This window comes from Cryptomeria japonica, chromosome 1, assembly GCF_030272615.1.
Source record: "Cryptomeria japonica chromosome 1, Sugi_1.0, whole genome shotgun sequence".
NCBI classification, from domain to species: Eukaryota; Viridiplantae; Streptophyta; class Pinopsida; order Cupressales; family Cupressaceae; genus Cryptomeria; species Cryptomeria japonica.
In genome coordinates, this window is record NC_081405.1 from 533,458,446 (window position 1) to 533,477,034 (window position 18,589).

Below are 18,589 nucleotides of genomic sequence, written 5' to 3' on the forward strand. Positions count from 1 at the left end.
AAGCAAGCACCCCGACAATGGTATTTAAAATTTGATAGTTTCATGGCTGAACACGGTTATCATAGATGTCATTCTGATCATTGTGTATATTTTAAGAGATTTGATAATGGCAGTTATATTATCCTATTGCTTTATGTTGATGACATGCTTGTTGCTGGGTCTAACATGCAACATATAAATGATCTTAAACAAAAATTAGCCAGGTCATTTGCTATGAAGGATTTGGGTGCAGCTAAGCAAATTCTCGGTATGAGGATTACACGGGACATGAAAAATAGAACCTTGAATTTGTCCCAAAGTGAGTATATAAAGAAGGTGTTGAAAAGATTTAACATGCAGGATGCAAAAGCAGTTAGTACACCTTTGGCTAGTCATTTCAAATTGACTAAGGAGATGTGTCCAAAGGCACAGGAAGAGGTTAATAAAATGTCTAACATCCCGTATTCATCAGCTGTTGGCAGTCTGATGTATGCAATGGTATGCACAAGGCCAGATATTGCACATGCAGTGGGAGTTGTGAGCAGGTTTATGAGTAATCCGGGTATGGAACATTGGAATGCTGTGAAATGGATTCTTCGGTATTTGAAAGGAACTACTACGAAGGCATTATGTTTCAAAGGATCTAATGCTGCTCTAAGTGGATTTGTTGACTCTGATCTGGCAGGTGATATTGATTCACGGAGGAGTACTACAGGGTATGTTTTTACTATAGGGGGAACTGCAGTCAGTTGGATTTCTAGGCTGCAAAAGGTTGTTGCACTTTCAACCACTGAAGCTGAGTATGTTGCTGCTACAGAAGCCAGCAAAGAGATGATTTGGTTGCAATGTTTTCTGAAGGAATTGGGTCAGACACAAGAGGATAGCCCATTGTATACTGATAGCCAGAGTGCCATTCATCTTGCGAAGAACTCTGCTTTTCATTCAAGGACAAAGCACATTCAGCTCAGGTACCACTTCATCCGGACTATTTTGGAGGAGGGTCAGTTACGGCTTGAGAAGATTCACACAAGTGAGAATCCTGCCGATATGTTCACAAAGGCAGTTCCACAGGAGAAGCTGATTTCTTCATCAGTTTCTGTTGGTCTTCTTGATTAATAATTGTGGAATTTATACCAGTCAAGTCCTAGTGTTTTATCCAGCGAATGTTGCATGTACAGTGGTGTCGTGTAGTATCAGTCTCCAAGTGGGAGATTGTTCGGTGTGGAGCCTGATCAGTCTCCAAGTGGGAGATTGTTGAAATGTGGCGACTGATCAGCAAAGTACTGTACACTTAGCACGTATCCTCGCCGGGGTCCGGGGTCGGGCCGGGCCCCGGGCAGGGGTTCGGGGGCGGCAGCCCCCGAGAAATTTTTTTTTGCCGTTTTTGTTGATGAAAACCGACATTGTAAGAAAACCCTAAAAAGGCCGACTTTGTTTGTTGCCCTAAAAACGCATGTTATAAGTGGCTGGGATGCTTAAGGCATTGTAAGGTTGATGTACTATTTTTTGCTGGATAATAAGAAAGATTGGACGGCTGTGTATGGTGGACGTAACCCATTCTGGGTGAACCACGTTAAATCTCTGTGTTATCTGTGTCCTGTTTTATTTCTTTATCTTTTGTATTTAAATCTGCATATAATTGTTAGTTCATATTTGCTTCGGATCTGCTTGAAACCCTAACAAAACAACCTTTGCCATTTACTAGCTGGGAGGTTCAGGATGGTCTCTGACTACCATTGTCGTCACAGAAGGACGAGGAGAATGAACAATGACTTGAACCGTGCCTAAAACCAATCCCAAGATTCGATCTACCTAGCTGATAAATCACAGCATATGAAAGATCGTTGAGCTTCTTATAACATAAAGCTTCTCCCAAAGAAGTGCCACATATATAGAACAAATGATAGATGTTGAAATTAAGTTATCCCTATTTTGCCACATTCCCACCGATTTGATGTCAAATATTGAGAACGTGTCCCTTGTTTTATTTGCCACACCTACATCATTCATGCATATTCACAAATAACAATTAACACACACTCACACATTAAAATTTAAATGTCAAATAAGATGTGAAAATAACATATTAAAGTTGAAAATGTCTTCGTCAATTATAGCATTAGCTTGTAAGTCGGGTATTGAATTGGATAAGACATTTGCCTTTTTGTTTATTTTTCTTTTTGCGTTGAAGTTGTAATTTGCCTAATTTTGTTTCAGTTTGGAAACATATATTAGGTTTATGGGTTGTGCTTTTTGTACCCTAACATGAATTTGAGACAAAAATTTGTTTTTACTTCATATTATTTATGATTTTCTCTCCCCAGGTTTTCGATCTGTGATTTTGAAATTTACAACACAATATCAACACATAGTAGCTTCACTTACTATGTTAGTGGAATTTGAACGTGGGTTAGGATCCCTAAGTTCATTTTGCCCATATGCATTTAATGCATTATTTTCCCAAGAGTTGCATCACAATTTTCTAAAAATTTATCAATGATTAGTAAAAAGTTTTATTAAAGATTTTTTCAGTTACTGTTTTCTAAACATTTTTTTTTTAAATTGGTGTTGTAAAATTTGTTTACATTTTATATTAGCAATTTTGAGTATTGCTAATCAACAACTAAATTCACTAACAATTTATTTTCATTTATTGTAGAGAATAGTCAAGGTTCGCTTGAACCGATTATTATGTGCAACAATAGTGACACATTTTCCAACATATCAATCGAACATCAATGCAATGCCTACAGTTCCTTCAAACAAAAAGATTTAAGCCTGCCACAAGAAAGAGAAAAAGGTTGTCATCTATGTTTACAAGTTGCATTACAAGTGCAATAAGTAAAGGACTTGACAAAGATAGAAAAAAGCTTAAAGGAATTGGAAAACTACAATATCGAATTATGCAGATATTTGCAAGACATTGTTAAGCCTTTAATGTGATCAGCCTCCAGAGCAAGTCCTTGATCTTTCAACTATAAGAGGACTTAATTAAATGTACAAACTCTTTGTAAAGCCCTTCCTATGTAGAGATATTCAATGTCTAATTTTGAAGGGCACAAACTATTTTCATCCAAAACTTTGTTCTAATTGTAAGCTCTATATGTATTATTTGGCCGTGCCTTGTGCAGGAATATGTATGCATCCATTGCACACAATTTTAGAAAAGCCTTATCTCATCCACTATAAATAGATAAATATTAAATTTTTGTGTGCAAATAATAATTTAAAAAATTCACAAAATTTATAGAAATCTTATCTACCAACAAGTAACTAATAAATTTTTCTCCTTTTTGCTTTGAATGTTTGGATTGCGAGAAAGGTAAGTTTTCTCCTTTTAACCCTTGTATTTAATTTGCCAACTTTATAAAAATAAAAAAGTTTATAAATAATCTATACAAACCTTATCTCATCCACTATAAATAGGTAAATATTAATTTTTTGTGTGCAAATAATAAATTGAAAAATTCACAAAATTTATAGAAATCTAAAGAAATCTTATCTACCAACTAGTAACTAAAAAATTTGTAGACTTTCTACTTTCAACAACATTACTCTCAATTTATGTACATGTTGATTTAACTTAATAAGAAATTATTATCTTATCATTAAACCCTTTTAACGATAAAATAACTTTGTTTATCCAATGTTGATAGTGATAGCTATTTCAATCGTAATATTCATATCCAGTAATCAACTACTCTATCCTATAATAACCGTAGGCAGGAACTTGACACTTTGCATCTCTTGTCATTTGATATGTGTTCATTGATAGATGGTTGACTATCCTTTTGTATTATTTATCTCCTTATTGCTTTATTCAATGAATAAATTAAAAGAAAAAGTGAATGCTTTCATTTTTAGGTAATGTGGGGTCATATGTATATATTAAATGCATGAAATTTTTTATATGTGGGAGTGAATGAATGCATATAGAAATTTGATTTTGTATTTTAACGTAAATATATTTATTATATTTGTGTGTGGATATGAGTAAACCGAGTAGAATTTAGTGTGTTTGAATGTATTAAATTAATTAATTTATTTTTTGGCTAATAACTGGGTGAGTGTATCTACATTATTTCCCCTTTAAGGAAATTCTAGCATTTGGATGTATGATCTATATTAGATTATTTATTTGGATATGATGAATATTGAAGAAAACATATTTTATGAGTTTGTTAAGTATGCGTATTGAAAATTTGTTTCTTTGTTTGTGTGAATGAACATGTCTCAATATATATTTGAATTTGATAGTTCAAACTTAATGAATATTTGAAAGGAAAATGATTGTTAGGTCAAGGGTTTTCAAAAATTTCATTACAAAAATTTTGAAGGAAGGTTACATTAAAGGGAGGTCAAAGAAGTGAGATAAAAAGAGATGAATTGGACAAAAATAATGTGTTGGTTCAAGGACACTGACATATAGAGTACATGTTTTGATCATATTTCAAGGCATTCTCTTAAGAAGCTCAATTTTTTGAACATGTAAGGTCTAGTTTAATTCCAGGGAGCTTGGAGTGCACATACACCATCCCATGTTAAAAATGTTTTCAACAATAAATTTTAACCTATTTAGCAATTTTATGTTTTGACTAATTGGGATTTTAGTAAAACATAGATTAAAGATTTCAAAAAGCACATTTTTTCTCATTGATATCTTGTTATTTTTCCTGTTTCTAAATGCATAGATAAGAAGACTCTTTATCATTGGGAATTTACTACCTAGCCTCTCTTTTGAACATACACATAAGATGATGCCTATATATGTAGTTTTAGGCATGTATGTGGATTTTCCAAGGGCATTCACACTTATTTATTTCCATGTATGTACCTCTTTGCAATTTTTTTGAATGAAGACCAAATGTGGGAAATAAAGATCATAGTTCACTATGTTATCGAGAAGTCAACTATAATTAATCAAAGTAGTAACAATTTTTTGTTATTGCCACCAATAAGATATTGTTTGGTTCAAGCGGACATACGCATTTACATTGGTTTTAAATTGATAGAGATTTTTGAATTCTTATATTTTCTTTCTTTTGTTTCTTTTTCTCTCTGGCTATTTGTGAACAAAAACTTGAATTTTTATTTGGGTGTCTATGTTTCTAAAACAATTAAGGGAACTAGTAAATTTTTTTAAATGACTCACACTGAAATATAAAAACTTTAGGTTGTTAATAATCATTTTAGTATTCTTGGTGTGAATAAATATATGCTAATATATATAATTGAATTTGATAAACTAGAACTAATGAGAATTTGAAATGAAAAGGATTTTTAGGCCAAGGTATTATATGATTACCATTATAGGAAGGGTAGATTGAGGGAGGTAGAATAATTGAGATCCAGAAAGCAAATGAATTAGATAGATAAAATTTGTGGCTTGATGGATGCTATAACATGTAAACTATGCATTTTGATCAATTTTTTAAGATTGTTCACTAAAGAATATTGAATGTCAAATGTGTAAGGTGCATATTCATTGTAGGAATATTCAAGTACACACTAGAGAGTTTGGAGTGGATGTACACTATCCTCTAAAAATGTTGACAAAAAGTTTAAACCTATTTAGACATTCTATATTTTCAACTATTTGAGGTTTCCTTAACATAGATTAGAGATTTCAAAAAGAACATTTTCTCCCAATTATATCTTTATCATTTTTCCTAATTAAGAAAGGATAGATCAATAATCTATTTCATTGGGGACATATTGCTTGACCTTTATTATACATATACACACATACAATGATGTTCTAAACGGTTCTTATAGATACCTCTATTCATTTATCCATATTCAAAGGACACCCACATTTATTCATTTTAGTATACATCTTGCAACCTTTCAAGAGTTTTTTGAATGAAGATCAAATATAGGAGTCGATGATTATAATATGCTCTCTTATTCAAAAGGCAACAATGATTGATCAAAGTATGTATACTTTGTTCTTGTTGCTACCAACATAGTTCTTTTGTCCTCTTCTGTGATCAAGTGGTTAAATGGGTTCACATTGGTCTTCATTTGGTAGAATACTCGAATCCCCATATTTTATTTATTTATTTTATTTTTTTATACAAATTTTGTGAGAAAAGTGGATGAGTTTTCTTTCGGAGCCAATGCTTTTGAATTGATTAAGGATTAGTAACGAGTTTTAAATAGTCCACAATATTGAAATATAAAAGACCTAATTTTTATTTGGTACTTTGAAAAATTATTAAAAATATTTTTTGTATTAAATATTATTTAGTTAATATGAAAGAGAGTTATTATTGGAAAAAATAAACCTATTTTTCAAATCAATCAATATATGGTTTTTAAACCCTATTTTACGAAGAAAATAAACATTTTACACAAATTATTTAGGTTAGTTAAATAAATGTATTTAATTAAGCATATAATTAAGTTGTTGAAATGTTGTGTTTAAAATGATAAGGCTATAAGCTTTTCAAATTAGAGATCCAAGTTTGAATCCTCCAAAAGTGACATTTCAGTGCCAAGATCACATATTCCAACAATATCTTTGTGGTTGTAAGTGGTATCCTCATACTTGAATGAAACCACATACCAATAAATAAGAAAACATAAATTAATCTTAGATAAACAAATTTTAAAAGTTAAATGCAACACTTATCTTAAAATTTAATGAGGAGATGTGTTGTGACATATGTGAGGAAGTGGTTTGTAAGGTGTTGGATTTTAAGGGTCAATTGAAAAGAAGATTCAAATCTTCAAAATAATTATTTTTTGGTTAGATTATTGATGTGAGTGTTGATAGGAACTTGCAGATGAATTTGACCTTAAACTCATGATTTTGATTTGATAGAAGATGGATTGTTGTAATTCACTTGTGTTGATTTCTTATGTCTAATTGTGTGCAAGGACCCGTGATATTTAGGAAGACCCTTAAGAATTTGTTAAATTGCGAGGGTCAAGTTCTTCTTAATCACACCAAATTAGCAAATTACTATTATAGTTCTTGTGAAAACATTGAAAATATCAAGCAAGCATGCAATGAACCTATGATAATATCACTAACAAACAAATGCAAAATATATTCTCCTTTAAACTCTTTAATCTAAATGTTTTTCTCACATTAGAACACCTTTCAAATTAGTAAACAAATATTTTAATATATAACGTTCAAGGCACAATACAAAAAGCCAACTATTAATAAAGTAGACAACATGAGCATGTTTCTATTTACTAACATACCTATATTTTATAAATAAAATTTATGTAGAAGCCGAGAGATATCAATTTTTTTAATTTTTTTACTTTTAGCATGGTTAATATATATTAAACTTTAGTCTTATTTTATAATATGAAATGATTTGTACGAAAAAAATTGAATTTTAAAACATAATTTTTTAAATTAGAAGTTTCTTTTAAATCTAGATTTAAAAATATAATTTTTAGAGTCTTGTCTTAGAATTTGAAATGATTTACTTTTTTTAAAAAAATTATCCATTATCTAGTTATTAAAATAAAGGGAAAAAATAGTTGGGTGGGTGCCATGTAGTGTTACCCTCCCACGCAATAAGATTTAATTTCATATTCAATTAGATTTGATTTGTTTTTTATTTCTACTCTATAAAACATAAAATGTGGGGCATGTTTCTATTTAAACGATTTCATATTGGATTTGATTTGATTTTAATGAGTGCAACTTTCTATTTTTGTTGTTTTAGCTACAAATGCAATTATTTCATATTGAATTCAATTTGATTTTAATGGCGCAACTTTCTATTTTTTTTATTTTAGCTACAAATGTAATTATTTCATATTAGATTTGATTTGATTTTAATGACTGTAACTCTCTATTTCTGTTTGATTTTAATAAATACAATTTTTTATTTTTTAAAATAAGATTTTATTTTGGATTTTGAAGAAAAAAAATCCTATCATCTTATACCTCTCACCACTTTTACTTTTATGAAGATATCTTTTGATATATTCTGACAGATTTATTAATTCCAAATTAATTGACTGATTAATAAGAGAAGCTTGACTGATCTATATAAATTAATTTTAAGATATGCTTCTACCCTATCATTAGCTTACCTGGAAACCCTTATCATCACACTCGTTACAATTTAAAATACAATTGCTAGTTTAATATGCAAGTTGATAGTGTATTGGAAAGTGAATCCATGACACGTGGCTAACGACAACTTTCAATTCCAAAGAGACGTTAAACGTCAGATCTCAAAAACGATTTCAACCCATTAAAATCGCAAGGAATTTCATTTCACATCATTTGAAAATATAGAACAATGATTACATGCAAGATAATGCCACTTCAAAAGGAAATAGTGAAGAAGGGCAACGGCTTTAAGATAATTAAAAAAGAGCTGAAAACATGTGCAACTACACTCTTGATTATTGCATTCCTGGCTGGGAATAAATTTATAATAAGTCTTAATATTTAATTTTTTCTTTGCAGTGACCACACAACGACGTAATTTTGACATTTACGTTAAGGACGAAGGGATCTTTAAAACTCCCCGTTCCGGATACAGACGTCGCCGTCATGCCAGCTGGCAGACTCGGCTCGCAGTACAGTATCGACTGACGGCGATCCAACGGAGCATCATCCGTCGGCCCCATGTTGTCTCTGTGTGTGGGTATGCTGCTTCAGCTTTTCGCACATCATAGCTCAGAGTGAGCCAAATTTTAAGGCCTGTTTTGTAAGACGTGATTCGAACACGCGACCTCAAGAGAAAAACCGTGTAGCTTACCGTACGTGGATCTGCGCAAGGTAAATAAATAGAATAAAGCTGTTGCGCGGATAAATCAGGCGAATGCACAGGGTTTTATGTGAAGAATTGTGAGATTATTGTTTGTATTTTAGTTGTCCTTTTCAGGCACGCTTGGTCTGGCACCGTTTAGGTTCGCTTTGTCTTTAGTGTTTGTCTGTTGTGATGCTTTAGCTTCAACTTCGTCGTCGCTTCGGTTCCCGTCAAATGCCGTGAAATATCTGGTAAGAAGAGAGGACCTGTGCTGCTTGCACAACGACGAAGCTTTTCCTCGGCCTCTCTCGTCGCTCTGGGAGAGGAAGAGGGAGAAAACGAAAGAGAAGAAAGGGAAAATAAGACGGGGTCGTTTCAGCATAATATTGGCAATTTTTGTTGCGGCAGCGGGAGAGATTAGGGTTTCAAAGGCGATAGCATGATGGAGCAGTTTATCAATTTTGTGATTCGGCCTCCCAGGCAAGTTTAGCTTTATCATTTTCAGTACTTTTAGCGAAAAGGTAGTTAGAAGTTTTAAGAGCTGTGATTTTGTTGTTTGTGTATTTTTATGAGCTTTGAGTACTGAAAACAGCAGGTGAAATTTTCAACTTTATCCGTGATTTCATGAATTCTTTTAAACGGTCATTTTTGAGATTTAGGTACTAATAGTGAAAAATTATTTTAAAAAGAAAAATTGGCGGCGTATTTTCCCTGCGGGAAAATTCAGAAATGCTTGGACCGTCTTTAAGTTTTTTGCTCTGAATATCCGGGTTTTATCTGCATAATATATTTATTTAAATTTTTAATTTTATTTATGCCGAAATGTAAATTTTTTTTTCTACCCTACTTTGAAGGGAGAATTTAGAAGTGCCTTTCCGGAGGAGCTGTGCGACACTTTTATAAAGTCATTTTAATGGCAGAAAATATAACAATAAATAACAAAATTAAAAAATATGAAAAACAACCTAACTCAAAAAATTCAACGTGAGATGATTTTCTCCTCTGAGTCCTGTAAAAAGATTTTTTTTTTCATAGTTGCACACTTAAATGTCATGCACCATTTTTGCCTCTCACTCTAAAGTGCAAGACAAATTTATGCCGTCATTTGCCAGTTGATTTAAATGACATTTTGTAGACGATCTATTTTTCTGTGGAGATTTGTTTATGGGGAGATTTTGACGGAACAAGTGCTTAAGCTTATGCTCGAGGAAATTCGAACTGAATTTTCAAATTGGTAGGCAAGATCCACTTTGTTGAAAACAGCAATATGGTTCATGGGATTGAATCATTTTTTCTGTGAGTCACTGTATTTGCAGAGAGCTTTTTATTCGTTATACCTGCGAGCAATATGCCACAATAACGGTTAAATGAGATACTTATGTTGAGTTGCAAGGATTCATCGATTATGGATTTTCCACTATAAAACCTTCTCTGATGTAGAATCTTGAAGGTAACGTGAAGCATAATGGGGAAGACTTTTATTGGTGGGTGCTAATAAAAGAGAAACGTTGAAATGCTATGAATTATGTTAACAATGAGAAATTGATAACAGACATAAGGTTTCCACAATCCATAAGATCTGAATCAGCTGTTTCCTGATTCGATTGTGTGTCAGTTTTGGTTTGGGAGGATGTGCATAGGATATTTACATATGCCTGGATATTTAAATATCCAGCTGCTACATATGCAACATACATATCTCAGACGCCTGAAATGACCCTGCCATGTCCCAAACCAAATGTAAGGGCAAAAAGACAGTGTAAATACGATAAGCAAAAAATGGCAGAAATGGCACTGAAACAGCTTGCAACTACTTCCGTATTACAGATGTTGCAGCTTGAAAACAATTCTGAAAACCTTGAAATAATCATTCATATTTAGATCATAGTTTGGGCTGTTTTAATGTGTAATGGGAGTCCCATTTTGTGTTTCTTCAATGTAGGCCTATACAATATATCTGGGATAGACATTATCAATCCCTTTGAAAGAATTCGGTTTGCAATTTACAAGAATTTAGCATTGATGTTTACCCCTTTTATGTTTCTTGCAAGTTGCAACATAGGCCTGTACATTGTTTCTGGGACATTATTAATCGTGTTGAAAATATTGGGTTTGCTTTGTGCAATCAACTAGAATTGAACTTTGATGTTGTTCAGTGCACAGATGATCATGGTTGAGATGATTTTTTGCATGAAGCCAAAAGAATTAATTATTTTTTCCTTCTTGGAGAAGGTATTGGACTGGACGGCAAGTAGAAGTTCATTCCAGGACTGTTGGATTTCTTCAAATTTAAGGGTAATCCAGGATGAGGGGTATGGTTTTGTCAGACTTATAAATGACCATTGTTAAATGACAGTAACTATGCTGCCTGGACACTGCAAATCGAGGTTGTTTATGATAAATAACAACTTATGGCGTGTTGTATATCTGGCAGAGATGAAGGCACAATGCTCATCATTTGAGGTAAAAATCATAAAACTCTACTGACAAATATATTGTTAGTGATGATCAATGTGCTCTTACTTGTTGCACAGGACAGATATAAATCAAATAAGCTTTGAATAAATTAAATTTAGTAAACGAAGTCACTAATGCCACTAGAGCATTGTGTCTCAAAAGGGTGTTGTATAATTTGGAGATGGATGGGGGAGAAGGCATGACAGAGGACTAAACAAAGTTGAAAGAAATGAGAGATCATTTTGCAGCAGTTGGGGTTAAGACGGATAATAAAGACTTGGCTTCAATGATGCTATAAACCAATTCGCTCATACGAGAACTCTACAATGGCATTGAGTACTGTTCTGAAAGAGAGAAGCAGTTTGAAGATTTAATGGTATGCTTTTTCAGGACTGGCAAGTGAATGGGAGGAAGAGTCGAGAACACTTTTAGCATGTTACAAAGGCAGTCAAAGAAGTCACCAACAAAGGAAGCACACAAGATATCAGTAGAGACAAAAAGGTGAAAGATATAAATATGAAGCTGGAGGGATGTGTCATGGCAGGAGGAAGTCTTATTTTCACTGCGGGGAACCAAACCACTTGAAAAGGGAGTGTGGAAAATGGAAACTGGGAATTGGGAAGATAATTATAACATGTAGCACGAGGCAAAATTTATCGAATAGTGAATGTGTGAATGTGGATGATAGATCATAGGGTAATGAAGGCTAAAACAATAAAGAGGAATACAAGTCTGTATATCTGACTGAATAACATAATGAAGGAGTTTTAAATGTATGTGTTATGTTCTGTCTCAAGTGAGCAAGAATTTTACAAGCAGAGAGGCTTGGCTCCAGAACTGGAGGGAAACAAAGACAGTGCAGAGACTATCATACTTCATAATAGCAGATGCAGGCGGTACAGGAAACAAGGACAAGTTCCATTGATGTTAATGAGGTGTGAGAAAAGTGAAATATGGGATATTCTGTATGTCCTTGGATTGCTTAAAGTGAAATAAATTATTGCGCATTTGGGTTCGTAATCTATATCATATGCTATTATGTTGTTTTTTAATGGTGATTTGCTTGCAACTTGTGATAATTGTATGTCTGTCATTAGAGTTTATATTTTGTATCTACATAGATTGGCAATATTGGCACTAAGTATGGTCTTACTCTTAACAGAAAATACCAACTGCAAGAGTCATTTTTGGCATCTCTTGACAAATGTTATCTATGTAGCATATGCATGAGTTCATTTTTTGAATGTTTAACCTGTGGTAAAATGTATTCCATAACTCTAGAAAACATCCTTTATAAAAACTCTACCTTGTTGACACCTTCTTGTGTTATCATACGTTTCTTCTCGGTCATGCAGGTTATTTTCTTACGTTATCATTCAGGTTGTCTCAGTTTTGCAGTTGACTTTTTTTCTTGTGTTATCATTCAATTCTGCTCTGTTTCACATATTACTTTTTTTTGTTATCATTCAGTGCTTCTCAGTTTTGCAGATTATATATTCATGCCAAAAACTTACAAAAATGGGTTCTTTTAGTGTGTATAAGAATTCTATTCGGATCAGGTATGTATTGGTGGCTTGGTTATTGACTTTCTGAAGAGTATTTCAGGGCGGAGTATAGTCCAGATCAGTACCTGTGGGAGAAGGAATTTACCCTTGCAGGACGGAAGTACTGCAGACAAGATTTAGAGGCAAGGATGATGGATTTGAATTTATTGTAGTTTAATTAATTTCCGCAGGAAAACTCCCTTTTTCTTGTTGGTGCCATTGGAAGAGCTGTAGAAACTTTTTTTGTTGAATCGGAATATTGTAACCCCTCAAGTCTCTTAAATTTCATAGCTGGTTAATTTTTCTTCTTATTTGCAGATCAAGAATGATCGGGGCCATGTCTTGCAATGCAGTCACTATCTTCCATCACCATTTCTAGAAGACTCATCACTTCCTTGTGTTATTTACTGCCATGGAAACAGGTTAATTAAACATCTCTACTCTAGATTTTTAATTGCTGGATAATTGTCTGATTGCTATGTTACTAGTTGGCACTTATACATGAGTAATTCATGCAAGTAAATTGTGAATGTATATATGTTCTCAATAAAATAAATATTAATGATATGTACAATAACGTCAGACATATTATCCTAAAAAAAGGTTGTGTTCGTTCCTAGTAAGTTAAGAAGAACTACAACATTACTTAAAAATGTTTATGATTTAGAATTAACATTTTTTTGTATATTTTGTGCTTTAAATTACTTTATGAATGCTTTATTTCATTCTGTTGACAGTATTCGTTTGAGGAAAGATTTGATTATTAATTCATTACGCATTGCATGCATGCCTGCATCAAACTTTGCTTTTGAAGTCTGGTAGAATTGTTTCACAGAATTGCTAAATCATGTTGAATGGAATAATGTATTTCTGCATTGTTGGACTGTTGAGTAATGCATCTTAACCCTTACAAGATAATATTGTGGATTGAGCTGCTCTGGCTAAAGGTTTTTTCAAATACTCTTCAATATTTCTCTTGGAACGAGGTCATTTTTTTTTTTATTTGACTGTTGAATTTGGTACCAGAAGATATTGTGTTATTTTTGCCTTGTTGTGGATATATGTTTCCTTTGAAACTATGCATCTAAAACTAAAATTTGAAAAAATATAAGCTCCATTACTGAATTAATCGAGAGTGACAATTAATATACAAAAGGTCATAAAAATGTCACCTGTTAATAGGAGGTGTGAATTTCATCCTGAGGATGTTTGAAGATTGAACTCTTAGGAGGAGATAAAAATGTTGGTGCACTGAACTACTCATAAAGATTTATATTATTTTGATTGTTTTGAAGTAACATCAATAATTCTTCCTTTGCATTATCTTTATGAAAAGTAAATAATCTGCCTTTTTAAATTTGCAATATACAATCTAGCTTGTCTTGAATCTGAGGGTAACATCTGATTCGTGTCTGTGCAAACACTCTATGTTCCGATTGAAGGCTGAGGAATTTTTATTACAGTGATCAAAACATCGATATGTTAACACTCCCATTGTTCAGCATTGCATGGTTTTGTCGGTTCATAATTAGTTCATCAATATGTTTTAATTCTTCAAATGCTTACCCAAGACATCATCTTCACAGGAATAATGTATTTCTGCATTGTTGGACTGTTGAGTAATGCATCTTAACCCTTACAAGATAATATTGTGGATTGAGCAAAGTTGCATGGACATGGATACGGTATCCGATAGGGATACGGCTATTTTTTAAGACCCCCAATATGGATACGGCTGGACACATCATTCATAAAAAACACATACACATATACTTAACACAATTTTCTAAGTCATTCGAGGAGATTTTCATTACTTCAAAAGAGATATAGACACATAATTACTACATAAATAATGATTAGTAGATTTAACATTTTACAATATGCAAAAATAGAAGAGTTGCATTGGAAGATAACCCAAAAAATGGGTCACTGAAATAGAAAAACATTTCATTTGTCTTTCTCATTTGGTGTAGGTTTTGTTAATACCATTTAAAAAAAAAAAGTGTTAATGAAGTTTAAAAAAATTAAATTCAGGAAGATTTACGTCAATTTTGTTTAAAAATCAAATCACATTAGTATTTAGCATGGTTGGAAATCAAGTATTTCTGGGCATGCGTGGGTACAATATTCGACGTGTATCTGGGCTGTATCAGATACGTATCCGTTTCAGAAATGGGTACGGATACGGGGAAACGCGTTCCCGGGGAGGGACAAAGGAGTTTCCGGCAACTCTGGGATTGAGCTGCTCTGGCTAAAGGTTTTTTTAAATGCTCTTCAATATTTCTCTTGGAATGAGGTCATTTTTTTTTTAATTTGACTGTTGAATTTGGTACCGGGAGATAGTGTTATTTTTGCCTTGTCGTGGATATATGTTTCCTTTGAAACTATGCATCTAAAACTAAAATTTGAAAAAATATAAGCTCCATTACTGAATTAGTCGAGAGTGACAATTAATTTACGAAGGTCATAAAAATATCACCTGTTAATAGGAGATTTGAATTTCATCCTGAGGATGTTTGAAGATTGAACTCTTAGGAGGAGATATTGTACAGGGAGAGTGAAGGGGAAAGGCCGAATACTTTTTATTTTATGGATTTAGGTGGACTAACATCAGTGCCAAGGTAGAGTCCCTTGTTGGAGGATTGGAGTATCTGTGCTATTGGACTTTAGAAACCTTATGGTGGAGGTTGACTCCATATTTATCATTAATAGTCTTATGTCTGGACATGATCATAGTTTGTATTTAGTTGGCATCCTTCCATGCAGTTGGAATCTAAAGGGCTAAATTATGATTTAATATATCATCATATTATAAGGGCTGAGTGAAACAACTAGTGGTTTGGCCAAATTGGAGCTAGCATGAAAAAATAGGGTTAGTAAGTCCATTATTACCGGCACAAATATCAATGATGTTTGATGGATGTAGGCAACTTGTAGAAAGAGGGTCATTATTGGGACCTCATTTTGATTGTGGAACTCTCAAATGCATGTTTGATGCATGACACTAACTCATTGCTTGGCACTGTGACAGCCAAAATCTTTTGATTTGACATCTTCCTATGCTGTGATTTCATGTTCATGGGGTGGCAAGGTACTGGATTATGAATTTTTGCTTTGAAGTCTATGCTTGCAATTCACCCTGCATGTCTGCATTTGTAGTAGGATTGTTTTTTTTTTGTTTTGGCATGGATGGAAGGTACAGGGAGCACTGGAAGGGAGAGCATCATAGTCAATATTATAAAGGGTAAGAGATCAATGAATGTGTATGCTTTACAAATTAAATTGTATCAGGAGTATAGAGCTAATTCCATTAGTGGCAAATTGAATCTCTCAATAACCTGTTAAAAGTCCTGATAATATAGGCAAAAATATTGTTGCCTTTTCATTAACATGGGTTTCCAGCTGGTTGTTGTAGAGGGAGACATGCAATCTCAAGCTAAAGATCTTGTTATTAAGCTCTTTCATACTCACTTTGAAATTTGTTGTCAACGTATTTAAGCTCTTATTCTACCCTATGAGCTTTGTTAGTTTCACTTGTAATGGGCCAATGGTCATGATCCTGGCCTTTTGTTATTTTCATCTTTGATGTCATATTAGCTTAAAGCACCTTTTCCTTCCTGGGATTAATCGTTAAGACAGAAATTTGTTTTCTGCTAAGTTTATAGTATTGTATATTGGTTTCTATGGTCATTCGTCAAACAGGTATGTGATCAGCTTTAAATCCTCATTGTGATATTTTGTGTCATACCCCGACCAGAAATAACAAAAGAAAGAAGAAACAATAAGACAAACCCCACATTCATAGAAGTTTAATTTAAATATTTGAACAATATTAAGGAGCGACTATATATGTTAATTCTGGCCCATTTATTTATGAACAAGGGGCAGTGATGGTAATTATGGCCGACTAAACAAGGGGCAGCAATAGTAAATGATTTATAAATTGTTTATTAATCAAAAGCAGCAATCAAGAGATGGGGTTGAACTCTTTCAAAAGAGCATTGGTGGTGAAAGGGTGCGACTCCCTACACAAAGGGAGATATAAAAGAAGAATTCCATTTGAAGGAAAAGATAGACAGGCATCAAATCAAAGGAGCGGAAGTACTTATCCAAAGAGCAGCTATCAGCACCCCAAGAAGGAAGTAATATTAGGTCAGATCTGTCTAAATCGCAACAGCAGTCTGAATATATATAACCTGCAATAGGTCTCTATTCTACAAGAATAGTGGTATGAAATAATCTAATCAATTATTGTTGTGTGATAATGTGAAATGCATGTTCTAAATCATTAATCTATCATAACCTGACAAGCAATCATGTGGAGGAGAGGAGGAAATGCAGGGATGGGGAGCAGATATGAGATCATCATCTAAGTAGACCACCTCATGTTGGATGTCCAACGTGCCTGCCATGTGGGGCCATGACGGTGAGTGTCTGCTCTTGGGCTTAGATAGGAGGATTTCTGGGCACCCTATTGTGATTTCCTTTCCAACCTCTACGATGGTCGATTGTTGGAGAAATCAGTCATAAGAGGATGAATAAGGAGACATGAATAGGGAGTGTAGATACAAGCATCCCACTAGGTAGACCACCCCGTGATGGATGTCCGATGTGACAGTATATCTTCTCTTGGGCTTAGTGCGAGGATTGCTTTGGGCCAACCTATTGTGCTTCCACATTCAAACCTATTGTGATGAATATAGAAGTGATTTGATTTATCTAATGAATTATAATGATTATACACAATTATACTTGTGTGTTATTACTAACCCTAATAGAAATAATTGGTCTTATAAATTATGTTTCATTATTATATAACATGGTTGCAGGATCTCAACTAGGATCTGTCTTGCTTATACATTTTGGGGTAAAGTTATATCTCTAACTATACTACATTCTTGTTTTTATTGAATTTGTGTTTTTAGGGCAAGATTTAGGGTCTTCCCAAAAGGGGACATTACAATTTGTCTTGATAACTTGTCTAATCTAGGATTATTGTTGACCATAGCTGTTGTGACTCTGTCCAATATGGTTATGTTTTTGGGTAAATGGCCAGGATAATATCTTTGTCTACAACTTGATGGGCATAATCCTATATTAAAACAACATTTTGTTCATTTACTATGAAAAGGTTCTGAAAAGAGTTATAAATTATAGGGTTATGGATTGGTTAAAATTTGATAAAATGCCAAAGTGCTGAAAATCCTTAAACCAAAGCCAAAAAAAAAAAAGGAAATTTCAAAAAGCATTATTTACTAAATACATCATAAAAAATATTGCTTCATGTTGAACTCGATATTCCTGGAACAATCAAAATCACAATGATAAAATTAATGTAATATTACAATTTTGAAATGGAATTGTTTACCTAGCAGCATAACTTTTGAAAAAAGGTTCACAGTTTGCAATCATAACTTGAAGTTCATGTTGTGTGAAGGTTGCCTTGTGGTAGTGTATGGAAAATAGTAAAGACTTCTCATTGACAAGAGTGGAAGACAAATAAGGAGTAATTCTCATTGACAAGAGTGGAAGACATATAAAGAGTAATCCAATTGTTGGTTTTTATATTTAGAGAAGCATGCTCAATATTTCTATTATTCTAACACCAAGTTACCTTTTAGAGTCACAGTTTCAATCATCCTTTGTGTGGGTACCTTTTATGTGGTATCCTTGATCCTTGACTTTCAATGTTTTCTTCCATGCACTTTTTGGAGCTGGTGATGCAAGAATACTTCTCATGTGGTACAAGGTATGAAGTATTATCAATCCCCAATTCCTTAACAATGGTATGGGTCATGAAGAATCCCTAATCCATGAAACTCTTGCGTCTTTACTTGCTCACTCCCACCTACCTCCTTGCATAACTTAGAGTACCAC

General features: G+C 33.4%; 1 protein-coding gene across 2 annotated transcripts in view; it reads left to right on the top strand.

The window, feature by feature from the left end:
* The first annotated feature begins 8,450 nt into the window (after nt 1–8,450).
* LOC131073732 (uncharacterized) overlaps nt 8,451–18,589 on the top strand; it is a 30,755-nt gene continuing 20,616 nt past the window's right edge. The window contains exons 1-4 of one of the 2 annotated variants that reach the window (XM_058010232.2): nt 8,454–8,740; nt 8,913–9,191; nt 12,774–12,855; nt 13,031–13,134. In XM_058010232.2, the coding sequence (XP_057866215.1) occupies nt 9,151–9,191; nt 12,774–12,855; nt 13,031–13,134 (227 nt within the window). In that variant the 5' untranslated portion in view covers nt 8,454–8,740; nt 8,913–9,150. Of the gene's footprint in view, nt 9,192–12,773; nt 12,856–13,030; nt 13,135–18,589 lie in introns of both variants that reach the window. The other variant, XM_058010233.2, reaches the window with a different exon arrangement.